Source organism: Paramisgurnus dabryanus, chromosome 17, assembly GCF_030506205.2.
Source record: "Paramisgurnus dabryanus chromosome 17, PD_genome_1.1, whole genome shotgun sequence".
Lineage (NCBI taxonomy): Eukaryota > Metazoa > Chordata > Actinopteri > Cypriniformes > Cobitidae > Paramisgurnus > Paramisgurnus dabryanus.
Window position 1 is genome coordinate 24,790,557 of NC_133353.1, and position 21,051 is coordinate 24,811,607.

At 38.9% G+C, this 21,051-nt stretch overlaps 1 protein-coding gene across 1 annotated transcript in view; it reads right to left on the minus strand.

The window, feature by feature from the left end:
- stard9 (StAR-related lipid transfer (START) domain containing 9) overlaps positions 1 to 21,051 on the minus strand; it is a 56,159-nt gene that overhangs the window by 34,636 nt on the left and 472 nt on the right. Inside the window, exons 2-3 of the mRNA XM_065288539.1 lie at positions 17,106 to 17,175; positions 10,290 to 10,418 (exon numbers count right to left, since the gene is read on the minus strand). Of these exons, the coding sequence (XP_065144611.1) occupies positions 10,290 to 10,418; positions 17,106 to 17,175 (199 nt within the window). The remainder of the gene's footprint in view (positions 1 to 10,289; positions 10,419 to 17,105; positions 17,176 to 21,051) is intronic.

Here is a 21,051-nt window from a genome sequence, read left to right on the forward strand (position 1 = left end):
TTACTCAATGAATGGTACTATAAAATGATATTCAAAGAGCTTTGTCCTTATGCCAGCTTTGAAAGAAGGTATTAATAGCACCCATATAATGTTGTATCCAACAAACGTTTGCATTTCACAAACCTTTGTCCATCTTCATGTGCGCAATCTATAAAACTAATACAAGACTTTCTTATTGTGTACCAAAGGTGTGGAAGATAGTAATTTGACCTTCCATTGAAAACCCAATGAGTCAGCAATACAAGAGACTCTCTGAGGGCATTGTAACCCAGGTATGTGTTTGGCTGAAATGAAAAGAGTCCTGGGGCCTGGCAAGCTCTGTGTAGGGTCTCAATGGAGGCTAATTGGGTTGCTGTCTATAGAAATTGTGGATCAGCATCTATCAGCCGCTGCTGTCTGACTCTCATTAGCTTGGGCTTAACTCTTCGACTTGAAAGAATCATTGAGGAAGCCTGTTAGAGTCCATCTAAACTTTTCACTGTGACAGCACTGCAGTGAGGCATCCTTTTAATTTAACTTTAATGTGACTGCCGGAGTTTAGACAGCTCCTAACCAGCAATACATCAGTGATTAGTGTCTGCCGTACTGAACTAAGACAGTAGAAACTACAACCCAAATCTTTAATCAGACAGACCTGTGCCTTTTCTGCTATCATCATTCACTGTGGATTCACATGTTATTCATCCTAAATGTAAATGCCAGACATATAAAAAAAAGCTGATGATCAGGACTGTGTGATATTGATGGGTGACAATGACCACAGAAATGTAGTTTGTAAACTCTGCACTACTATGATTTCAAAACAACAATTTGAAACAAACTGTAAAAATCAAAACCATCGGTATCGGCAGACATTATTCTAAATAAGCGAATATCGCACTTTTTTTGGATCGGTTCAATCCTTAAAAAAAAAATATATAGATAAAACTGCCTGAGGTCTCCAAATGGTATACTAATTTGAGTGTATTTTGCATGCAATTTGTGTATAATAACTCAACTTATTCCTATAGCTCAATTGGTAGAGCATTGCATTAGCATCGTAAAAGTCGTTGGTTTAATTCCAAGGATCCCAGAAATCTTTTGCTATACTATTTTTAGTGCATAATAGAAATGTGTGAATCATGATGTATCCCGTGTTTATCTGGCAAGCTCTACAGTATGTGCCATCTATTGTGGTGGACTCGTATTCCCCTGTAGTAATGTAGGCATAACAATAGGTTTTTACTCAATGCAATTGCCTATTGTCAGCTCGGCCTATGCTACAACAAAGCAGGGTATAGATAAAATTCATTTTTGGAGGGTTGCCTAGTTATGAGCTCAAACTCTAGCCAAAATGGAGCCAGTTCATTACCTAACAACAAGTCCTGCAAGACTAAATACTCTAATTAACAGGGCGTGAATGCCCATCTTAGATTGCCTATGTTGCATGTGCGTAGGATAATGGACAGAGGAAACCTCTGACAAAAGCACAAGATGTTTGCTTTCCTCCTTTTTCCCCCTTGTACCACAAACAAAAACAAATGCAGTCACAATACAAGAGGAAAGCTCAATATAGAGCTGATTCTAGAAAGGAAGTTGTCCAGGAGAAGGTCACTGCCTAGTACAACATTTAATCCAAAGGCTGTCAGGGAGGGGGAATCTCTAAAGTAGGGCAGCCAAGGAAGGGTCCGGCAGGCCAAACTATGACTTCTTTTAATAACAAACACCACGTGTATCAGTGGCTCAGTTTTAACTTTTAAGTATACGAAAGGCAGATAGAAACTCCAAACCATTAAGAAAAGTGTAATACGCCCACTTTAGAGTCTTAAGGTCTATAATCAGTGTGTGGAAAGCTATGGTAAGGCACTGCTCTTTAATGTGGCCTACTTAATAGCAACCCAAAACTCCTAGGCTTCTTCTGAGATTTCATGTGGAGTGCCTGTCCAAGGCGAGGGTTTTCCAGACCACACACCAATACGTCAGCCCTCTTTCTAGTTTTTACGTGGAGAACAGGGACAAAAATACTAGACCATATAGTTTATACTGAATGGAGTCCTATAGATTTAAACTATATGTACTACATGACTTTTGAACTTCCTTTATACATTTTTACATATACATTTATTCATTTAGTAGATGTTTTTTCAAAGCGACTTAAATATACTACACAACTGGTTTATAACAACAATGAGGGCGAGTAAATAATGACAGAATTAGCATTTTTGGGTGAACTATCATTTTATGTCTTCCATATACCTTCACTTAAAGGGGACATTTCACAAGATTTTTTAAGATGTCAAATGCATCTTTGGTGTCCCCAGAATACATATGTGAAGTTTTAGCTCAAAATACCATATAGATAATTTATTATAGCATGTTAAAATGGCCACTTTGTAGGTGTGAGCAAAAATGTGCTGTTTTTGGGTGTGTCCTTTAAAATGCAAATGAGCTGATTTCTGCATTAAATGGCAGTGTTGTGGTTGGAAAGTGCAGTTTAAGGGATGGTATTATCCCCTTTTGACATCACAAGGGGACACAGAGTTTCAATTACCTATTTTTCACATACTTGCAGAGAATGGTTTACCAAAGCTAAGTTACTGGGTTGATCTTTATCACACTTTCTAGGTTGAAAGAAGCACTGGGGACCCAATTACAGCACTTAAACATGGAAGAACTCAGATTTTTCCCTTTAAATGCTACAACAACTACTGTACCAAGTATTATTAATATGCATTAATTTAGTTTATCGAGGCAAAGTCTGTACTTAATAGTGAATATGTATTCCCCATACAGAAGTGTTACCAATTAAAGCTACTAGTTGTTCAAACTGCACCGTTATAGTTAAGTTTCATGTTTTGAGTTGGATATCCTGTTTGTATCGTCATTTGAATGTAAAGGAATGGGTTAAATGGGACACAAACAGCGACTGGTTGAGGAGACTGTGGGAGAGAGACCCACTGAGCTCATTGGCAGAGATTCAGCTTGCTTCCCATTTGTCATACTTTCACAGACATTTTGTGGGTCATATAAGCACGGAGAGGGAAAGAGGTCAGGGAATTCCACAGGCTACACAGGGACAGCCAACCGAAAGAGAAAGAACTACAGAACAAGAGACAGACAACATGAGAGAGAAAGAGAGATTGCAGTAAAGTCTTTATTTTTCAAATGTTACTATGATTGGACATTGGACCAACTGGAGCAAAACCAATGAAGTTTTTCTCCTCCCACTCTAGTAAAGTTCTTCAAGCGCAGCTGCTCTTATGAGGGTAAATGACTTCTACAGGCACAGAAGTGTGATTTTAAGTCCAAGCTAAAGTTACAGAGAGGCACATGTGGTCTCTACGGTAGCATTAAATTCTCTTTCTAAAGCTAAAGTTCACCCAAAAATGTCATCATTTACTCAGTCTTATGTTGTTCCAAACCCACCCAAAATTCACCCAGTTCTATTCCATGCAAAAGCATATAGTGACCAGGGGCTGGCAAACTACGAAAAAATGCTGTGAATATGCTTATACCCGTTTTAGACACAATAAAACCAATGATGCTTGGTATCAAACCTGGACAGACACCTAAATGTACAAATTTCTGGTCTGGAACAACATAGGTTCTGGCTAGATGGGATACAGCTACATCCAAATCTTGGAGATGTCGGGTTTACGGTTAGGTTTGGATGAAAATCGCGCTCATCCAACCAGATTTCACAAGATTTTGACAGTAGCTGTATGCCTTTTAGCCACAACCAACATCATGTATCATAGAGTGATTCTTATGGTGCGTTCACACCAGACGCGGAAGAGGCGGCAAGCGCGAGTGATTTACATGTTAAGTCAATGCAAAGACACGAATAGGCATCCATGCGGATTGCGCATTCTGCACAAATTGAGCGTTGCCACGTGAGTTGAAAAATCTGAACTTTGGTGGATTTTCGTGCCACGTTAACCAATCAGTAGCTTGCTCTAGCAGTGATGTGATTACAGGAAGCAAGCGGAGGCAGAAAAACAGAACAACGACAATCATCGTCTATACATGAGACATCTTCGTACTTTTACAGGAATTAAAAGGATCTTGTTTAGAAGAAAGTGAGTGACGAGGTCGAACAATCTGGTAAGTTTACTCAATTTGAGCTATATAAGCCCCTCCCACAATGCAAATTTACGAGTGAATGTCTCAAATGACATGAATCTCACGTGCGAATGAAGCGAGTAAACTCAAAATGTTCAAGCGTCCTACTACGCGTGAAGAGCGCGTTTTTGCCACCTCTTCCGCGTCTGGTATGAACGCACAGGTATAGTTTGTGAATTATTCCTTTAAAGGTGCAATGTGGGACTTTTAGCGGCACCTAGCAGTTAGACTATGAATTGCAATCAATGGCTCAGTCCACAGCTCCCTCCTTTCTTTTGAAATGCATAGTGAAGCTACGGTAGCCCCCACAGGACAAACATGTCCTTGTCTGACAAAACGTATTAACAAAACGAGATCTGTAGAAAATAGATCTACAGTAGAAACATGGAGTCGCAAATGGCGACTTCCATGTATGTAGATAAAAATGGCTCATTCTAAGGTAATAAAAACAATACCGTTAATTTTGTTGGGTCTTTATACACCACTGATAATATAGTTATGTATATTATATTGCATTTTTGCCAAAAGATCTATCTAAAAGTCCCACATATAACCTTTAATGCAGTTTTAATTATGTTAACCAATAATATTATTATCATGGTAAATCTTCTGCTATTATAGTAATGTGTCTTATTTGCAATCTGACTGCATCAAATCTCTCTTTCAAATTTGTGCGTCACTGAAATATCTTATATGCAAAGTGATGAATCCAATTATACATGGTCGGTGTGTCTGTAACACTACTGACACACAAACCCAGAAATACCAAGAGCATAATAAAGTCCTGCACTGTATCCAAAAGGAAGAGAGGGAGGGGAGAGAGAGTGATAAAGGGAATGAGGGAGAAGGGGGAGGGGGCACAAAGCTGACTTCACTTAGAAGAGAAAACCAGCATTGTTCTCCAGCTCTTTACCGATGACGTCCTCTCAACTCAATCTGACTGTGAAAAATCGTTTACTAAAACAGCTGTGCTTCCTACACGAGAGGGGCTGCAGCTAAAAGTGACCCCAGTGACCCCCACTTTCTTCTGGGTTACCCTCCAGTCATTTTTTTTACATCTTCATCCACAACAACACCACTGTGATGGCAGCTTGGGAAAAATCTAACGAAATGATAAAATATGCTTTAAAGAAAAATATAAAGTCCCTCTAAATGCGTTTCACATTTTTTATAAAACAAATTCAGGCTTTTATGTTAAGGTTCAGTAATTTCACTTTAAAGGCAGGTGCATGATCTCTGACAGCCAATGTTGACATTTGAAATCACCTAAACAAACACGCTCCTACCCCAATACAATCTGGACCTTCTTTTAATAGACCCGCCCCACACATACGCAACCCAGGCAAAGATGACAGTTAGTAGACACGCCCCTTACTGCTGATTGGCTACAAGTGTGTTTTGGTAGTCGGCAAAGTGTTTTTCAAAAATCATGCACCCCGCCTTTAATGGCAATAAAAAGGTTTTTAGTTTGAAGGGCTGTGACTCTTGCACCGTGACATACAGGTGCCATCATTCACCTTCATCCCATTCTTCTTCTATGCCTTTTATGCTGCGTTTACACCAACCGCGTTTCAGGCGTCAAAATCGCGTCTACCATGCCTAGTTTGCAGCTTGAACAGTCTGAATGCATTCAGGCGTGTAGAACCAAGTAGACGCGCGGAAAAAGCAAGCATTTGAAGCGTGTCATAGACAAAATCCGCTTCTTGTGAGAGGGGCAAGTGCTATGGGGTTGTCTGTTTGCAAGATGACTGATGTTGATTGTGCATTTATTGAGAGAGTTATCGGTTTGTATTTGTTACCTTACTATAGGGGGGAAATAAACGGCTCGGGTCAATAAACATCACGTGACTCAAAAGTGAAATGTGTATTACAACTTACCAGGTTGCCCAATGTCCTCACTGACACTCTTCCAAGTGACGTCCATTTTATTCCTGTCTCCTCTATAGAAATAAGAACTTGTGTCGTATAGCTCCGGGTGACTGCTTACGGACAATATCAAGCATTCAATTTCACGGCGCGAAATTCTGCCAAAGTTCAAATTTTTCAACTCTGGCATCAGCCGGCAATGCGTGTCAAATGCAAAATGCACAAAAAGCACCATTCGCGTGTATCGCGCGTCTAGTTCGCGGAATCGCGTTTTCCGCCCCAAACGCCTTATCTGCGTCGCGAGACCTCCAGACGCGCGTCCACGCGTCTTCACATTGACTTAACATTTAAATCACTCGCGCTTCACGCCTCTACCGTGGTTGGTGTAAACACAGCATTAGAGGACTTTGCAGAAAAATCGTTGCAGCGTTTAATGGATTCTGCCAACAAACCGGTATTTCTGAATGGCATGAGGCCGAGATTACGTGGATTTGAAGCGAAGGTATTTGATAAAGTTATCAAACGTGTGGAGATCATTTGGTCAAAATCATTATCTTAATTTTGACGAAGGTGGTGTTTAACGGCTTTTTCATCAGGGCTCTTTGTATTTTGGTGACAAAATTTTCCCTGCTTCACTGGTTATGATAAGATGTCAGGGTTGTGGTAAGGGATATTTTCTACAAGTTTTAAAGGTGGTTTAGATGCAGTTAAATAAAGCCTCCAATAACACACCACAACTTAATTTCACAACAGCTGGCTTCCATTGACGTTCTTTATCTATTCAGCTCCAAGGCCTGATCCACCTACCACCACCCTTCTGTTTTCTGTCTTATTCTAACCAGACATGACCATATACAGACAGACATGTTCCTCCAGAGGAACCACTAATCATTCAGCCACTACAGACCAAAGACACATGTTTCTTCCAATATGCACAGATGGAGGAGCATGACGAAGGCATGGCTGGTTTCGAATAGGCCCCCTACAAAGTAAAGGAGAAGGTTAAGTTGTATTCTATGTTCCTCTTTCCCTGTATTGTTATTCAGGGTTCCTGAAGCTCATTTGGTAGAGCAACACACATACTGATACCTCAAATGCACTGTAAGTTACTATGGATAAAATCTGGCAAATGCTTAAATGTAAATCTATTCCAGCAGGCAAAGAGTACAGCTCCTCACAGGAGATCAAATTAGAGCTGCAACTAACGACTATTTCTTCTGTCGACTAATCTAGCGATTATTTTTCCGATTAGTCGACTACTCTAACGACTATTTTTTATTATTAATACAGTGTTCTTTTTTTGATTAGCTATTTAATCTGTTGGATAATCTGTTTTTCTACTCTCTGTCTGATCTGACAGTCATTGTTTTTTTTAATTGTATTTTAACACAACTGAATGCTATTTTCACATATTATCTGTTCTGTTGTCAGACAAATAGGGGCGGTTTCCCAGACAGGGATTAGACTAGTCCTAGACTAAAATAAATATAAGAGCTGTCCAAACTGAAAACATCTTGCACTGACATATCTTTAAATACATCACTGCCCTTAGTTTGGCCTCAAAATGCACACAAGTAATGTTTTTAGTAAGGCATGTTTGTTTAAACTAATTATATTTCCTAATTAAACTAAGGTCTAGTCCTGGCATAAACTAATCTCTGTCCAGGAAACCACCCCAAAGACTATTAAAATAGTGACTAAACATGACCCAATAACCTTTTGTTTAATCCAACCAGCTGTTACTTTAACTACTTAGTTACTAAAATCTTGATTTATAAACGCGACATCGCAGACAATTCGGCGCAAATTAAAAAATTGCCATTACACAGAGTTACTAGAGAAGGCATGCGCGGGCATAGGAGAGAGAGAGAGCTCGCGCACAAGCACATAGAGAACCAGTGTGTGTGTGAAAAAACCGCTAACCTTTCATGATAAACTCGAATCAGTCTCTGCCAGTAACATCTGACGTTTACGTGAAAATGCAAGTACACAGAGGAATCCGCATGGAAAACACAGCCAACTTTAATTCTTTCACTCAGTGTCATGTATGAGAGGCGCTGTCTAGGGGCTTCACGCAGAGAAAGAGAGAGAGCGCGTGTGCACAAGAGAGGAACCACCGAGCGCTCACAACAATAAATGAAGCCGTTTTAAAGGAAAATAAAATTGTAAATGTTGCGGCCATTGTTGATTTTGTGGCGCACACAAACAAATCAATGTATGGATAACACTGCCAGGAGCAGAAGCCGCCATTACGCGAAATGAATGTAAACAGTGACGCGTCGACGCCTTTTACGCATGTCGATGTATTTTCATAGTCGACTCGACGTAATCGATGACGTCGACGCGTCGTTGCAGCACTAGATCAAATTAAGAAGCAACACGTGAAACATCACAAGACTACAAAACCAATTAAACTAAATTACATGGAATAATTAAATCACATGCTGGTAGACAGAAGATGAACAGAACACTAAACAGAGAAAATCATTTTATTCTGTTTGTGATGTGGCCATGTTTTCCACTTCAAATTACACGCTAACCAAAATTTCCAATGAAATTCTATGGTTCCTACATTAGAACTGTGTGAACTTGCCATTACCTACCACCAGGATCAACCACACACACACATGTGTGTATACATGTGACCCTGTCTGTGAAATTCAGACTATAGTCTCATAAGTTTATTACAAGATTAGGAGCATCAAACTGAAATGATTTTACTCAAGCGGAGTGCCTGCAACCCCTTCAGCCGTTACTTATTCACGATACAGCACTTGCCTCAAGTACCTTATTGCTTTTATAAAACAGTTACCTAACAATATTAAAGTAAAAAAATATTAGTGCAACTTTCATGAAGTTAAATCAATAAAAAGCATTCCTTCCTCACTTAAACTTAAGATTTTCATGATATGTCCCCTTTAAAGATTTCAAGGTTATATTTTGACAAAAGGTTTTTTATCTAAGATGATTTTATGTAGACACCTGTAAATTAAAAAAAATGACCTAAGCTGGGTTTCCCAGGCAGGGTCATGTGTATGTATGTATATGTACTGTATATATACTGTATATGTGGGCTTTTCAGTTTCAGATGGGCTTCTTTCCCACAGGACTCCCAAAAGGAAGTCAGTCTCTCACTCCCTGACCCAGTTCAGCCATCATCTGCCCAAGGAATGTGGGCTTCAGGCCTCTGGTGTGAAGCTCTGACTTGGCAAAATTGAAAGACAGGAATTGAGAGAGTAGAAAGAAAAGTGTTGTGCAGATAAGGCCATATTCTGTGCGTGGGCCATCACAACGCAGTCTTTCATGACATGGAGACAAAGACAGATTCTGAGGGAAACACTAGGGTGTGTTTAAGAAAAAGAATGAATCACTTAAACCAGTGGTTCTTAACGTTATTCCTGGAGGCCCACTGCCCTGCATGTTTTGTATGTCTCTTTTATCTGGCAGACTCAGTTCAGTTCATTGAGATCTCTTCTAATTAGCTGATGATTTGAATCAGGTGTGTTAAATAAGGGAGACATACAAAATGTGCAGGGCAGTGGGCCTCGAGGAATAACGTTAAGAACCACTGACATAAACCATCTCTCAGATATATAAAGTTCACTGAGTTAATCTTAATGCTACTGACTGTGTGCGAGATGCACGCTTGTTACTGGCCTGCTGTTTGTGACACCCTGTGTTGTCTTAATAACTGAATGTCTTAATTATTTCAAAGCTATGTATAGTTAAAGTTTAGGTTAATGAAGATAGCAGAGAGACTGACATACGAATGTCAATGTCTGTGTGTGAATGAGTGCATGTGCATTCTGACGTGAAAGGTGATCAGAAAGAATGTAAAACATGTATATTGCTGGCTATTTCTTTTTCTTTTTTTATTATATCATAGTTTATATGGATAAATAATAAAACATTAGCATATTGCATATTAAATACAACATTTAGAAAGTTATCGCATATCGCACCCCCCCCATTTTCACATATATGGGACTTGGTCTTGTAAAATCAATAGTTGCATTTTTTCAACTGTGAAAAGGACTTTGTAAACAAGTGAAAATAAACATTTACAGATTATGTAGGGAGGAGACTCTTCAAACATATGACGTAATATCTTCTAATTTGAAAAAGACTCCCATGAAAAAGTATTGTTTTGATTTTGCATGGGAATAATATTTTCTCTGATTTTCCTGGTGGTTGAAGGTTTTGTATTTTGATTACACTATGATCCCACAGTCCAGTGGTTATTATACATCAGCCTCCACCCAGAACACCAGCGTGACGTCAACATGCACAAACAATAAACAGGCGTGAGAGTGAAAGCCCACCTCTTCTTGTGATGCGAAGTTAGGGGCTGATGGATCCACGGACCAGTAACAGTAATCGAAGCCAAACTCCATCAGCCTCTCCCTGGAGTCAGCCAGACCCTCCACTCGCCCGTCCAAACGCCCCTCGAGCTGTATAGAAGAAGAAATAAATACAAGTTCATGTGATTTAACCTTTATCAGTCATGTTCGTCTAGAAACCTTTTTAAGTTTAATCACTTCTCCTCAGCAAGCCGCAAAATTAAAAACAACATTCATGAATTATGTCCTTAAGTTTAATACTCAGGGTTAGGGATTCAAAAGACTGCTTACCCTAGGTATAAACAACAATAGTATAAGTCTGCAGCGCATTCGCAAACAACACAGTTATTAACAATTTGATCATCATTGATTCCAGTGATCATGTTTTCTGCTGGAATGACTTAAGTTGTCTTTAAAATATATATTACACTAATGGTGTGTATGCACCAATACCAAAAAAATGTTTTGCTTGATTACATACAAAGCCAATACCAAGATGCAAATAGACGTGAATACGCACCAGACAACGCAAATGACACAAATTGAACGTGATTTTCATAAACGCGCCAGATTCGCCTCAATAGCGTCTTTAGAGCAAGTAAAAAAATTCAACTGGAGTGGGAAATTCGCATGACGCACGGTCGCTCAAGCCAATCATCGAAGAGCTTATTGACACATCCGGTATGACACGTTTGGTTGTATCAGAAAATTAAGAAAAGCATTTTTTTTGTGCGAGTGACCCGATAAACAAGTAATCCCACAAGTAATCTACAGCGAGTTTGTGTGTAGGCCCCTTCTGCCTCAAAAGACAATGACTTTGCCTTCATCTTTTCAGTCAATTTTGTTGTTGGCAACATCTGGAGTGGCTCAGTAGTCCTATTCGTGCATTGCAGTCTCTGTCGCAATTTAGGCAGACAAAGCTGGATAGCAGGTTGGAGTCATGGATTGGTTTCCTCTCCTTCCTGCAACTTCTTTTGTCTTTCAACTGCTAAAGTCTCTTCATTTCTCCCCTTTGGATTCCGTCACTTACTGTGGTTTTACATGCACTGCGATTTTCTGCAATTGACTCCCAGGTATCAGGGTTTATACCAGTGGTTTTCATATCAAGCTTGAAAACATCCTTGTAACACAGTGCTGCCTAGTTCACCATATAGTATATCCTTGGGAATACGTCCGTCCTTCATACGGCGCACATGACCTATCCATCAGATCCACAGATGTGTTGGTGATCTTGTCTTCCCAGGTGATACCAAGGATTTGTCGCAGACAGCGGAGACGGAAACTTTCCAAACCTGCTCTTGTGTTCTTTCTTTCCATTTGTCAAGAGTGCAGAGTCAAAGATGGTATTTCTGAGCCCTTCACTTTTGGCCAGAGTCTCTTCAAGTCGCTAGATGAACTCCTGGTTTTTGTCAGAGTAGGCAATTTTGCATGTATCCATCTTAGGTTGAATTTTCTATTTTTTATAGTAAAGTTTATTGGGCTTTAGTTTGTCCTTGGAGGTTACCAGAGAGTGGTCAGTATCGCAGTCGGCACTGTGGAATGCTCTGGTGTTAAAAATGGCGCTTTTCCATTGCATAGTACCCCACGGTTTAGTTTAGTTTGGGTCGGGTCAGCTCACCTCACTTTGGCGTGGTTAGCTTTTCCATCGAGTTTGGTATCACTTCGCAGTGGGAGGGATTATAGGCGTGTCGTTATATTTGCGCGGCATACTGCTGTGACATCATACAAGTGAGAGCGTCCTTGTACATTCCCATACATTTATTTATTTCTCAGTCCGCCACAAAATTAAAATTGGCCACCACAAATAGATGTTTGCACATCGCGTTTATCACTACCTTTGTATCACATGACAGTTTCTGTTCAAACACCGCGGCATCAGTCGACGGCGCTCCGCTGAGCCTCATTGAAGTTGCATTTAAGCATATAATGCTGACGTGCTCGCCGCGAATGTTCCGCCACAAACTGCAATTCTGGAAAAAACTGGTATGGTGTCCCTGATTCTCAACCTGTGGATGTTTTTCCTCGCTAAAAAGGAGTTTGGGAACTTAAAGCAGAGCACAGATGACAACATGTTTGCTCGAGACAGCGCAAGCTAGCACAGGTAAAGCTAATCTACATTATAGCAATGACGCTGTAGTGACGATTTTCTCAGACCAATCAGTGATCTACTGTGTTTTCGCGTCACGTTTGGTATCAGCTCGGATCGTTTGGAACCCCAACCGAGGTGGTACGAAAAAGTATCGGGTACTACGTACTGCAGTGCACCCAATGGAAAAGCTCCAAAAAGTAAGCTGACCCGACCCAAACTAAACCAAACCGTGGGGTACTATGCAATGGAAAAGCGCCACTGTTCAGGGAGTCCTTCCTAGTAATAATCAGGTCTAGCTGATGCCAGTGTTTTGACCTGGGATGTCTCCAAGATGTTTTGTGACATGCCTTGTTCTGGAAAAAGGTGTTAGTCACGCAGAGGTTGTAAATACTACATTTAATCTGTTACATGGAGATTAGCCATTTATGTCTCCAGTTTTTCCACTAATAATGTTACAGTACAACACACTGATGCCAAGAACCAGAATTGTGTACCTCTAGCCTACATCTGCAATACTCTGTAGTGCACTCAACAGCAACAATTAGGAGCTTGTTAGGCTGAGACAAATTACTTTGAGCATCCGAGCATGACTGAATTGTCAGCAAGTTATTACCCAGATCTCAGGACATGCATAAAAAAAACATATTTCTCAGCTCTTTATCTGCCCTGTTAAACATCATGGCACAGCGTGTGCAAGACGGCAGCACTTGCTGTGTGCAGAAACATGCCCGGGCATCGCCAACCTGTCAATGTTAGACTCAGGGCTTTGATGTGCAATTATTCACACACTCCCACAGCTGACAGATTTACTGACCTCACTGTACGGTCCACCGCATTACTAATGACCCCTAACATCGTACTCAGCACTATGGCCCTGTTCCAATAGGCACACTTCTACATATAAGTACTTTGTAAGAGCTTTGTTAAAGGCGCTCTAAGCGAATCTGCGAGAGGTCACTTCTTGTTGATGTTTGAACTGTTTTCAAACAAACGGAGCATAGCTAACTCCTCTCCCTCCCTTCCGTGCTTTCATGAACGCGCCCAATCCCCACCCCCAAATCCTTCTTGTCGTTTATTGGCTGGAACACTTTGTTATGTTTCGTGGTGCTAGGTTTGGCCACTGTGTTTATATTGAAGTTTGTAGAGCCTGGGCTGTCTACAGAGATCGCGTTTTTTTACAGTTTGATCAGCGGACAGGCAGCAAGCAGATAGTGAGGAGTTGTTGGCTGTATGTAACAAAAAATGTTTTATGGTCTAAAACGCGTGAATTCGCTTAGAGCGCCTTTAACCCTATGATCTATTTCCCCAAAGCATCGCAACCTACATACACAGCATAATTATGCATTATTTAGTTTTTAGACCACTCAACCATATCTTAAAATGTGAGTCAAACAATATAAAATGTTTGATTAACTATCGACATTTCAACCCCCTCAAGGCATTTTGTGTTATAGTCACAAAATATTTGATTTATTCGTGTTCATGGACAAGATTTAAAAAAAAAAGTGTGTTATTGAGTACCAATGTCTTTTTAATGTCACTCAGCACAAATTTCTATGTATTGCTTTTCGTGTAATTTTATGTATTGGTTTCTCAATTTTATTTTACTTTTTTTTACCATTGTCGCTTGGGGTTAGGGTTTGGGTTAGGATTTCATTTTATATATTGGTTTCTATTTTTTTTCTTCCAATTTTAAACTATTCTGCCCTACAAAGGCAAAGCGCAGTAACTATGCATTTGGTCAAAATTAAGTTAAGGATTGAAATGGGCTTTGTGAGATCTGATGGGTCTTGTGACAAAGTCTCCTGGTTTAGTTTTGTCCCATTTCAGAGAAACGTGTATGCAAAAAATTGCAGTAACATGTTTGACTGGTTGGTGTAAAAACTTTAAGGGCATTTTTCTCTGTTTCAGTGTTTGCGTAGTTACTGCACTTAGCTTTTGGAGGGCAGTATTGTCGCTTGGGGTTGAGGTTAGCATGTCTGAAATGTAACAGAAAGTCGTTCTAAGCGACAATGGTAAAAAAGTAATATAAAAGTGAGAAACAAATACATAAAATTACACGAAAAAAGTTGTGTTCGGGGACATGAAAACAATATACAGAAATTGGTGCTGAGTGAGACGAAAAAGACATTTGTGCTCAATAACAAGAAAAAAAAAAGAGGAAAATCGGATCCATTAAACACAAATAAATAAATCTTATTTTATAACATTTTATGACTATAAGACAAAATTTCTTGAGATTGGGTTAGACATTTTCCATTAAAATCTGATAACCAGGTGTCAAATTTATTTATTTTCTTTAAGGTGGTATAAAAACAACGCATTCCTTTTAACTAGGGGTGTGACGAGACACTTAATTCATTAGACAAGACCAGTGCTGGGTTTCGATTCAAATTTCAAGAATCGATTCGATTCCGATTCTCAAGATCTTGAATCGATTATCATTATTCGATTAAATCCGATCTGATCCGATCTTCAAGATTTAGATAAGTGTTTTTGAAAAAAATCCTCAATGATAAAATATATTAATGGAAATTACATTTAAAATTACATAATAATGACGATGCAATAATAATTGGTTCAAATAAAGTATCAAAGTCAAGTAAACACATTACATTAATATGTAGCCTATCTAATAAAATTTCTTTGTTCCGATGAACACAAAAAAAGATATTATGAGAAATGTTTGTATCCAAACTGTTCGTGGACCCCATTTGCTTCCATAGTATTCTTATTTCCTACTATGGAAGTAAATGGGGTCCACGAACGGTTTGGTTACAAACATTTCTCAAAATATCTTCCTTTGTATTCATTGGAACAAAGACATTTATGTGGGTTTGTAACAACATGAGAGTGAGTAAATTATGACAGAATTTTTTATTTTTGGGTGAACTATCCCTTTAATCTGCTAAGATGCACTTGAAAAAAGTTTCGCCACAACCTCAACTTTATGCTAATATCAGGAGACAGTGGCCGTTTCTCAATCGGAAAGCTGCATCCTCCGGAGGTCACATTTGGAGGCTGCATACGTCATCAAGCCTGGTTTATTTCAGCTGTATTAAATGAGCATTACATTTGCAAGTCATAAGTATATTACAACATTTTACGACTAACTAAATATAATAGTATACTTTATAATTGTTAATCTACTATAATAAGCCTATTATGACGCAAGCAGTCTACAAATGCAACCTCCAAAGGATGCAACCTTTTCTTTGAGAAACACACAGCATTTCACCTCCACAAGAAATCTCATGACATAATTGATTTCGCGAGACATATTGTATCTCACGAGATCTCTTCGCACAAACCCCCCTACTTTTTACTATAGACGGTTTACATCGGACGCACGTGTGTTGCCGCGGTTAAATTAACTAATGTCAGCTGGCACTTTGCTCACTCCCGATTCTCTGGTGTCAAACACAACAATGGTCCACTCGTTGAATAGCCTACTTATCTTCTAATACAAGACATGCGTGAGGCAAAGTGTGAATTCTTTTAAAAGTCACTTCATCAGTCCGCCACGGTTTCGGAGTGCATTCCTTCCTTAAAATTTATCCTACTGTCTTTAAATAACTTCTCTTGAAGGACTTTTTTTCAAAGCACAGCAGATGGCCAGATGTGGCTTTTCATACTTCATTCATCAAGTGCAGAATGTAAGGACGTATTTCCTGCTCCAGATACATTTTATTAATATCAATGGGAATTATAAGCAAACATTAATATTTCTTAGAAGTTTAAATGGCACATTTTTATAAACAAATGGTTAAAAAAAAGCTATTTTAGACTTTTTTTAACCACACAGCATCTTCTCTTTGGATCTTTTCTTTAATCAAAGCAAAAAATAATGGACAACTTTTTGGCAACTACATATAATTACTTCAGTAATTCTTCCAGTTATGTTCGTTTATAATTTTGGTCATTCCTGATGTGAACATCTGTGTCTCAATCCAGTCTGCCAGCAACAAAACGGATGATGGGAAAGTTTTTTAGAAATAGCAGATCTATGTGAGGATGGCTGAACTTCTCCAGACTGAATTCGCTGATAGATTTGTACTCGTCTCATTTCAGTCTGTAATTTCTGGTTGCATTTTAATAAAAAGACTGAGAGATAATTATATATGATCACTATAACATTGTAAAAACAACAAATCTTATGGTGGCATGGTGGCCTAAGACTTTTGCAAATACTATATTCATCCAAAACAAAAGCTGATGGGTGGGTTGAGAAGCATTCACTTAGTCAGAAAAATGGGGTGTGGAACGACGTTCAATTACAAACGTGTTATTTGATCTTGCATTTATGTTTGTTTTAAGTGTTTGTGTTTCCATATTCAAAAGGAATGCTGTTATGAAGTGCTACTGCTCTAATATGTTTATGCAGTTCATACCCGCATAAATAAACAACTGAGTAATCTAGCGGGAAGAGATAATCCTCACTATAAACTTCCTGTCACTGAGATGATCTGCGATTGGTCATCTTATCACCAAACCACTCCACTTTCAACACCAAATGTCATAAACTGCTGTGTTTCCAGTGTGTTTATAAAAGCAGGTACTTTCTGACACCATTTTTTTTTTACTTGGGGATTTCGCAAAAACCTCCACATAAACAGTATTACTTTACACAGAAATTCATTACAATCATGTATCATAAGTGGGGCCCTATGATTCTTTTTTTACTGTAGATGACAACAATGAAAACTTACCTTCATATTTCGGACTCTTACCACTTTGTCCTCCACCTGTACAGCTAACCGTCCTCCATCTAGAGTCTCCCTGCAGACCAGGGACAGAAAACAATTGATACAATATTAAACAGAGCACTACTAAGTAAACATCTGCAAGCATGTTAACATTCTTGTTATAAAACAAGAAAGACGATGACAGTTTTCCTTTACAGGCCAAAGGGTCATTCAGTATTTAAGGTAAAAATGTGTAGAATTTGGTGCAGAAAAGCAATCTTACTCTGGTTTGCAATAGACGGTATGTCTACTGTGCATACTTTTCATCAACATTTGGGTCTGACATTTCCAGTGCAAATTTCCTCAAGTGATTTAAAATTAATATCAGATACGATTTTTAATAATGACTTCTTGACTAATTATTTGACAGCCAAATATTACGATCACAATTAATATAAGGCATCAGGTTAATTCATGAGATTTATGTGCATTTTAGCACTTCCAATTCATCGTTCCAAAGTCAATGGGTTTTGTGAATAGAATTTTGGATAAACTCATCCATTTAAATTATATTAAGCCTTAAAGTTCTGCATAATTAAGGGTGTGGCCACTTGAATGAAGATTGAACAGCCACTGCTGTCACTAGAGTTGAGCTAGGCGGGGGTGGTTTCAGCAACCAGCCACCTTAGCTTCACCCACGTCCCGCCTTTTTACCAATTTTCGGATATCCGTGAGTGATGATTGGTGAAGCGAGGCAAAATGGTGACGGCACGCACCACCTACTTTAAGCGGCCCTGTCCCAAATATGTGGACTTTTGGTTTCGTGGCCTTAAATTGTGCATTCTCACTTAGTCTACGAGTCCGTAGGGTGTCCCATCTGTGGTTTTTAAGCTCGAAGTCTGCTCATCAGTGCCCCCTTTGAACCCTTGATGCGATCTTTGGCGAAGACTAACCAGACGACAGAAGGGAGGAGTTCACACTGATGAGCAACTTCTTTTCCTATTTCCGGCGTGATGCTCGAGTCTGTCCCAAAATACGACTCTGGTGTGCCCTCTTGGACTCGCGTCAAGGGTCCCAAAGGTTTGCACTACATAATGTCAACAAAGTGTGGTCCACAAGTCCGGAGTGTGCCATTTGGGACAAGCAAAAAATGATCTTCGTGACGTCACCCATAGGTTTCCGGACACTACGTCCATATTTTTTACATTCTATGGTTAACACAAGTCCAAGATATTTATTCTATAAAACACTTTTTAAAGCTTTAAAGTGTTTTTTAAAGGAAGGTTGATACATGGAACTACGGATTTTGTTTGGGACGTCATCACACATGAAGATCTCGAAAACAATGCAACATGGACACAATTCCCAACAAAGATCCTCAGAGTATTACCTTATCAGGGAACATGTTTTTAAATGTGTTTAATAAAGTCTGATAGAGTTGTCAGAAGCTTGGTCGTGATGACATTAATGTTGAGAGACTGTGGTGTAGTTTGCTTGTAGCATAAAGGCAGGGTTCTCAATGGCCCGCGGGACGGGAGTTTGACACCACTGGTTAGCTTTTTATTTTTAGTAAACGAACTTAGACCTCAAAAATCATAAAAGCTGTATTCATCTGTGAAGATTATCTTGTTGCCTATGGGGAAAATGAATGGGCTTTTTGACGAAGGAACCAGTATCCCGCTAACTAACTCAAATACGTCAACCATTTTTTTAGCATGCACACTGTTTTTATTCTTAGCATGACCTACAGTTTGATTTCTGCACATCAGATTTTTTTATATTATCAGTGGTTTTCAAGTCAATAGACTTCTTTGACGATATACAATTTTTTTTATATTTTTAGAATTTTAAAGCTAAAAGTTAAAGATAAGATTTTCAGAAAAATATTTAATTGGGAAACCAGAAGCTGATCATATCCAGACCCGTATTCAGACGGAGCAACACTGAGAAAGACTGGGGGTCTGGAAGATCCCTCTCCACTGCTCTGTTGAGCTGAAGTCTGAGGTCAAATTCAAATGAAAACAGATCTCTCAAAAACCCGTCTACAAACTGCGCAGTTGAGCCAAAGCAGGTGTGTGTATGCAGGATATCTGTGTTACTGTGCGAGAGAGCAGCGACGACGACAGCTGTGCAGTATCTCCGGTTTCAGATTAAAATGATGCAATAAAATGAAATCCAGTTTATAAGGATGGCTGGTTTAAAAACCCAACTCTAAACTTTCATTGTGTCTCCATACTCTGTAGGTCAAAACTTTTTATTAACACAAAACAAGTAGTTTTTTATGTAATGTGTAAGCAATTTCTCCTATTTAAGTTTAGCATACAGAACTAGCCTACAGTATAATTAGGTCAACCGTCAACTTATGAAGAATTACACTGTGGTGCTTTCAAATCATTGCTCTGTTTTTTTTTTACAGCAGACTGACCTTTGTATCAACCAATAGCATGAGTTTGGGCGGAACTTCTAGGTTTTTGAAGTCAATGTTGAAGGATAGACATGTGGACCCCTTATGCAATTTACCCATTCATATAATGCTGGTAGTTTTATTGGTAGTCTTTTTGCTCGTGTAGTGTCATGTGGGTCAGTTTCACTTTGCCAACAGTGAATAGAGAGGTAAGCCCAACCCACAACCACAGCAGCCTGCTTTGACTGTCAGTGTTTGTGTATTTTATAACATAACCCAGTGGAAAGAGAAAAAGAGAGCATGTTTACAAACTTATATTATTGTGCCATTCCCACATGCTTATGCAATTCCTTTCGTCTTCTCCTCAGGATTTTGGAATGCTAAACTTTTATTTGATTGATCCTTTTTTCGAGTGAAGACACAAGACGTCACATACGCATTATGTGCATACTCATAAAACCAATGGCTGCCTATTAAATAGCCATCCTCATTTGCACAACAGTGACAGAAAGCCATGAAGTTGTCCCTTTAGGGGACTTTTTAAATGTCAAGGCGAACAGCGACAGCCAAACTTACGCAAACAGCTTTGTGTCTCAATCTGGGAGGAGTTTCTTTACCCCCCTGCCCAGCACTCACATACTGTAGTAATTTGGCTAATGCAGGAGGGTGGGGCAGTGGGTTCTCATGGGGTACACTCAGTACAGCAGTGTTTGTTCCCACATGGCTACACTTTTTCGTGAATTTTTAAAAAATGTTAAATTGAAACACTTTATTGGATTATACTAACACAATGTGTACTAATTTTCGTACTGCAATTCTGTAAAAAGATATACACAAGATACCAAAAACATCCAGTACTGGATACATTTTAGGGGTGGTCTATAAAAGGATTCAAGAAGATTTTGGAGATTATAAAAGCCTACATTTAAACAGACACCAAACAATCTGTGATTGATTAATACAGCTTTACTTAGAGACATATGCATTCATTGCTTTGTTTATGCATTATATTATGTATTGCATGTGAAACTATTCTATAGTAATTTATTTTAGTATTTGCTATAGTAAAATTGTAATAGATAGGGGTGGTTTCCCAGACAGGGATTAGCTTAAGCCAGGACTAGACCTTTGTTTAATTAGGAAATATAACTAGTTTGAACAAACATGCCTTACTTAAAACATTACTTGTGTGCATTTTGAGGCAAAACAAAGGGCACTGATGTACTTCATTGATATGATGTTAGTGCAAGTTGTTTTCAGAGTCTTACATTTATTTTACTCAAGGACTAGTCTAACCCCTGTCTGGCAAACCGCCCCATAGTGTTTTTGAACCTTGCCATACTAAATATTGAAGTATACTAGTGTATTTACTACAGTTTATCAATTCACTGTAGTTAATAGTACAGAATACTATAGTACACAATAACAAAGTGTAGTGATTACTATAAAATTCTACATTGATTGATTTTGATTTAATACCCAGATTTATTTGTATAAGAAATCTCAGTAATACTCTCTATTGGTAATAAAAACTAGTAGTTACATCGTAAAAATAACTCATAGTCA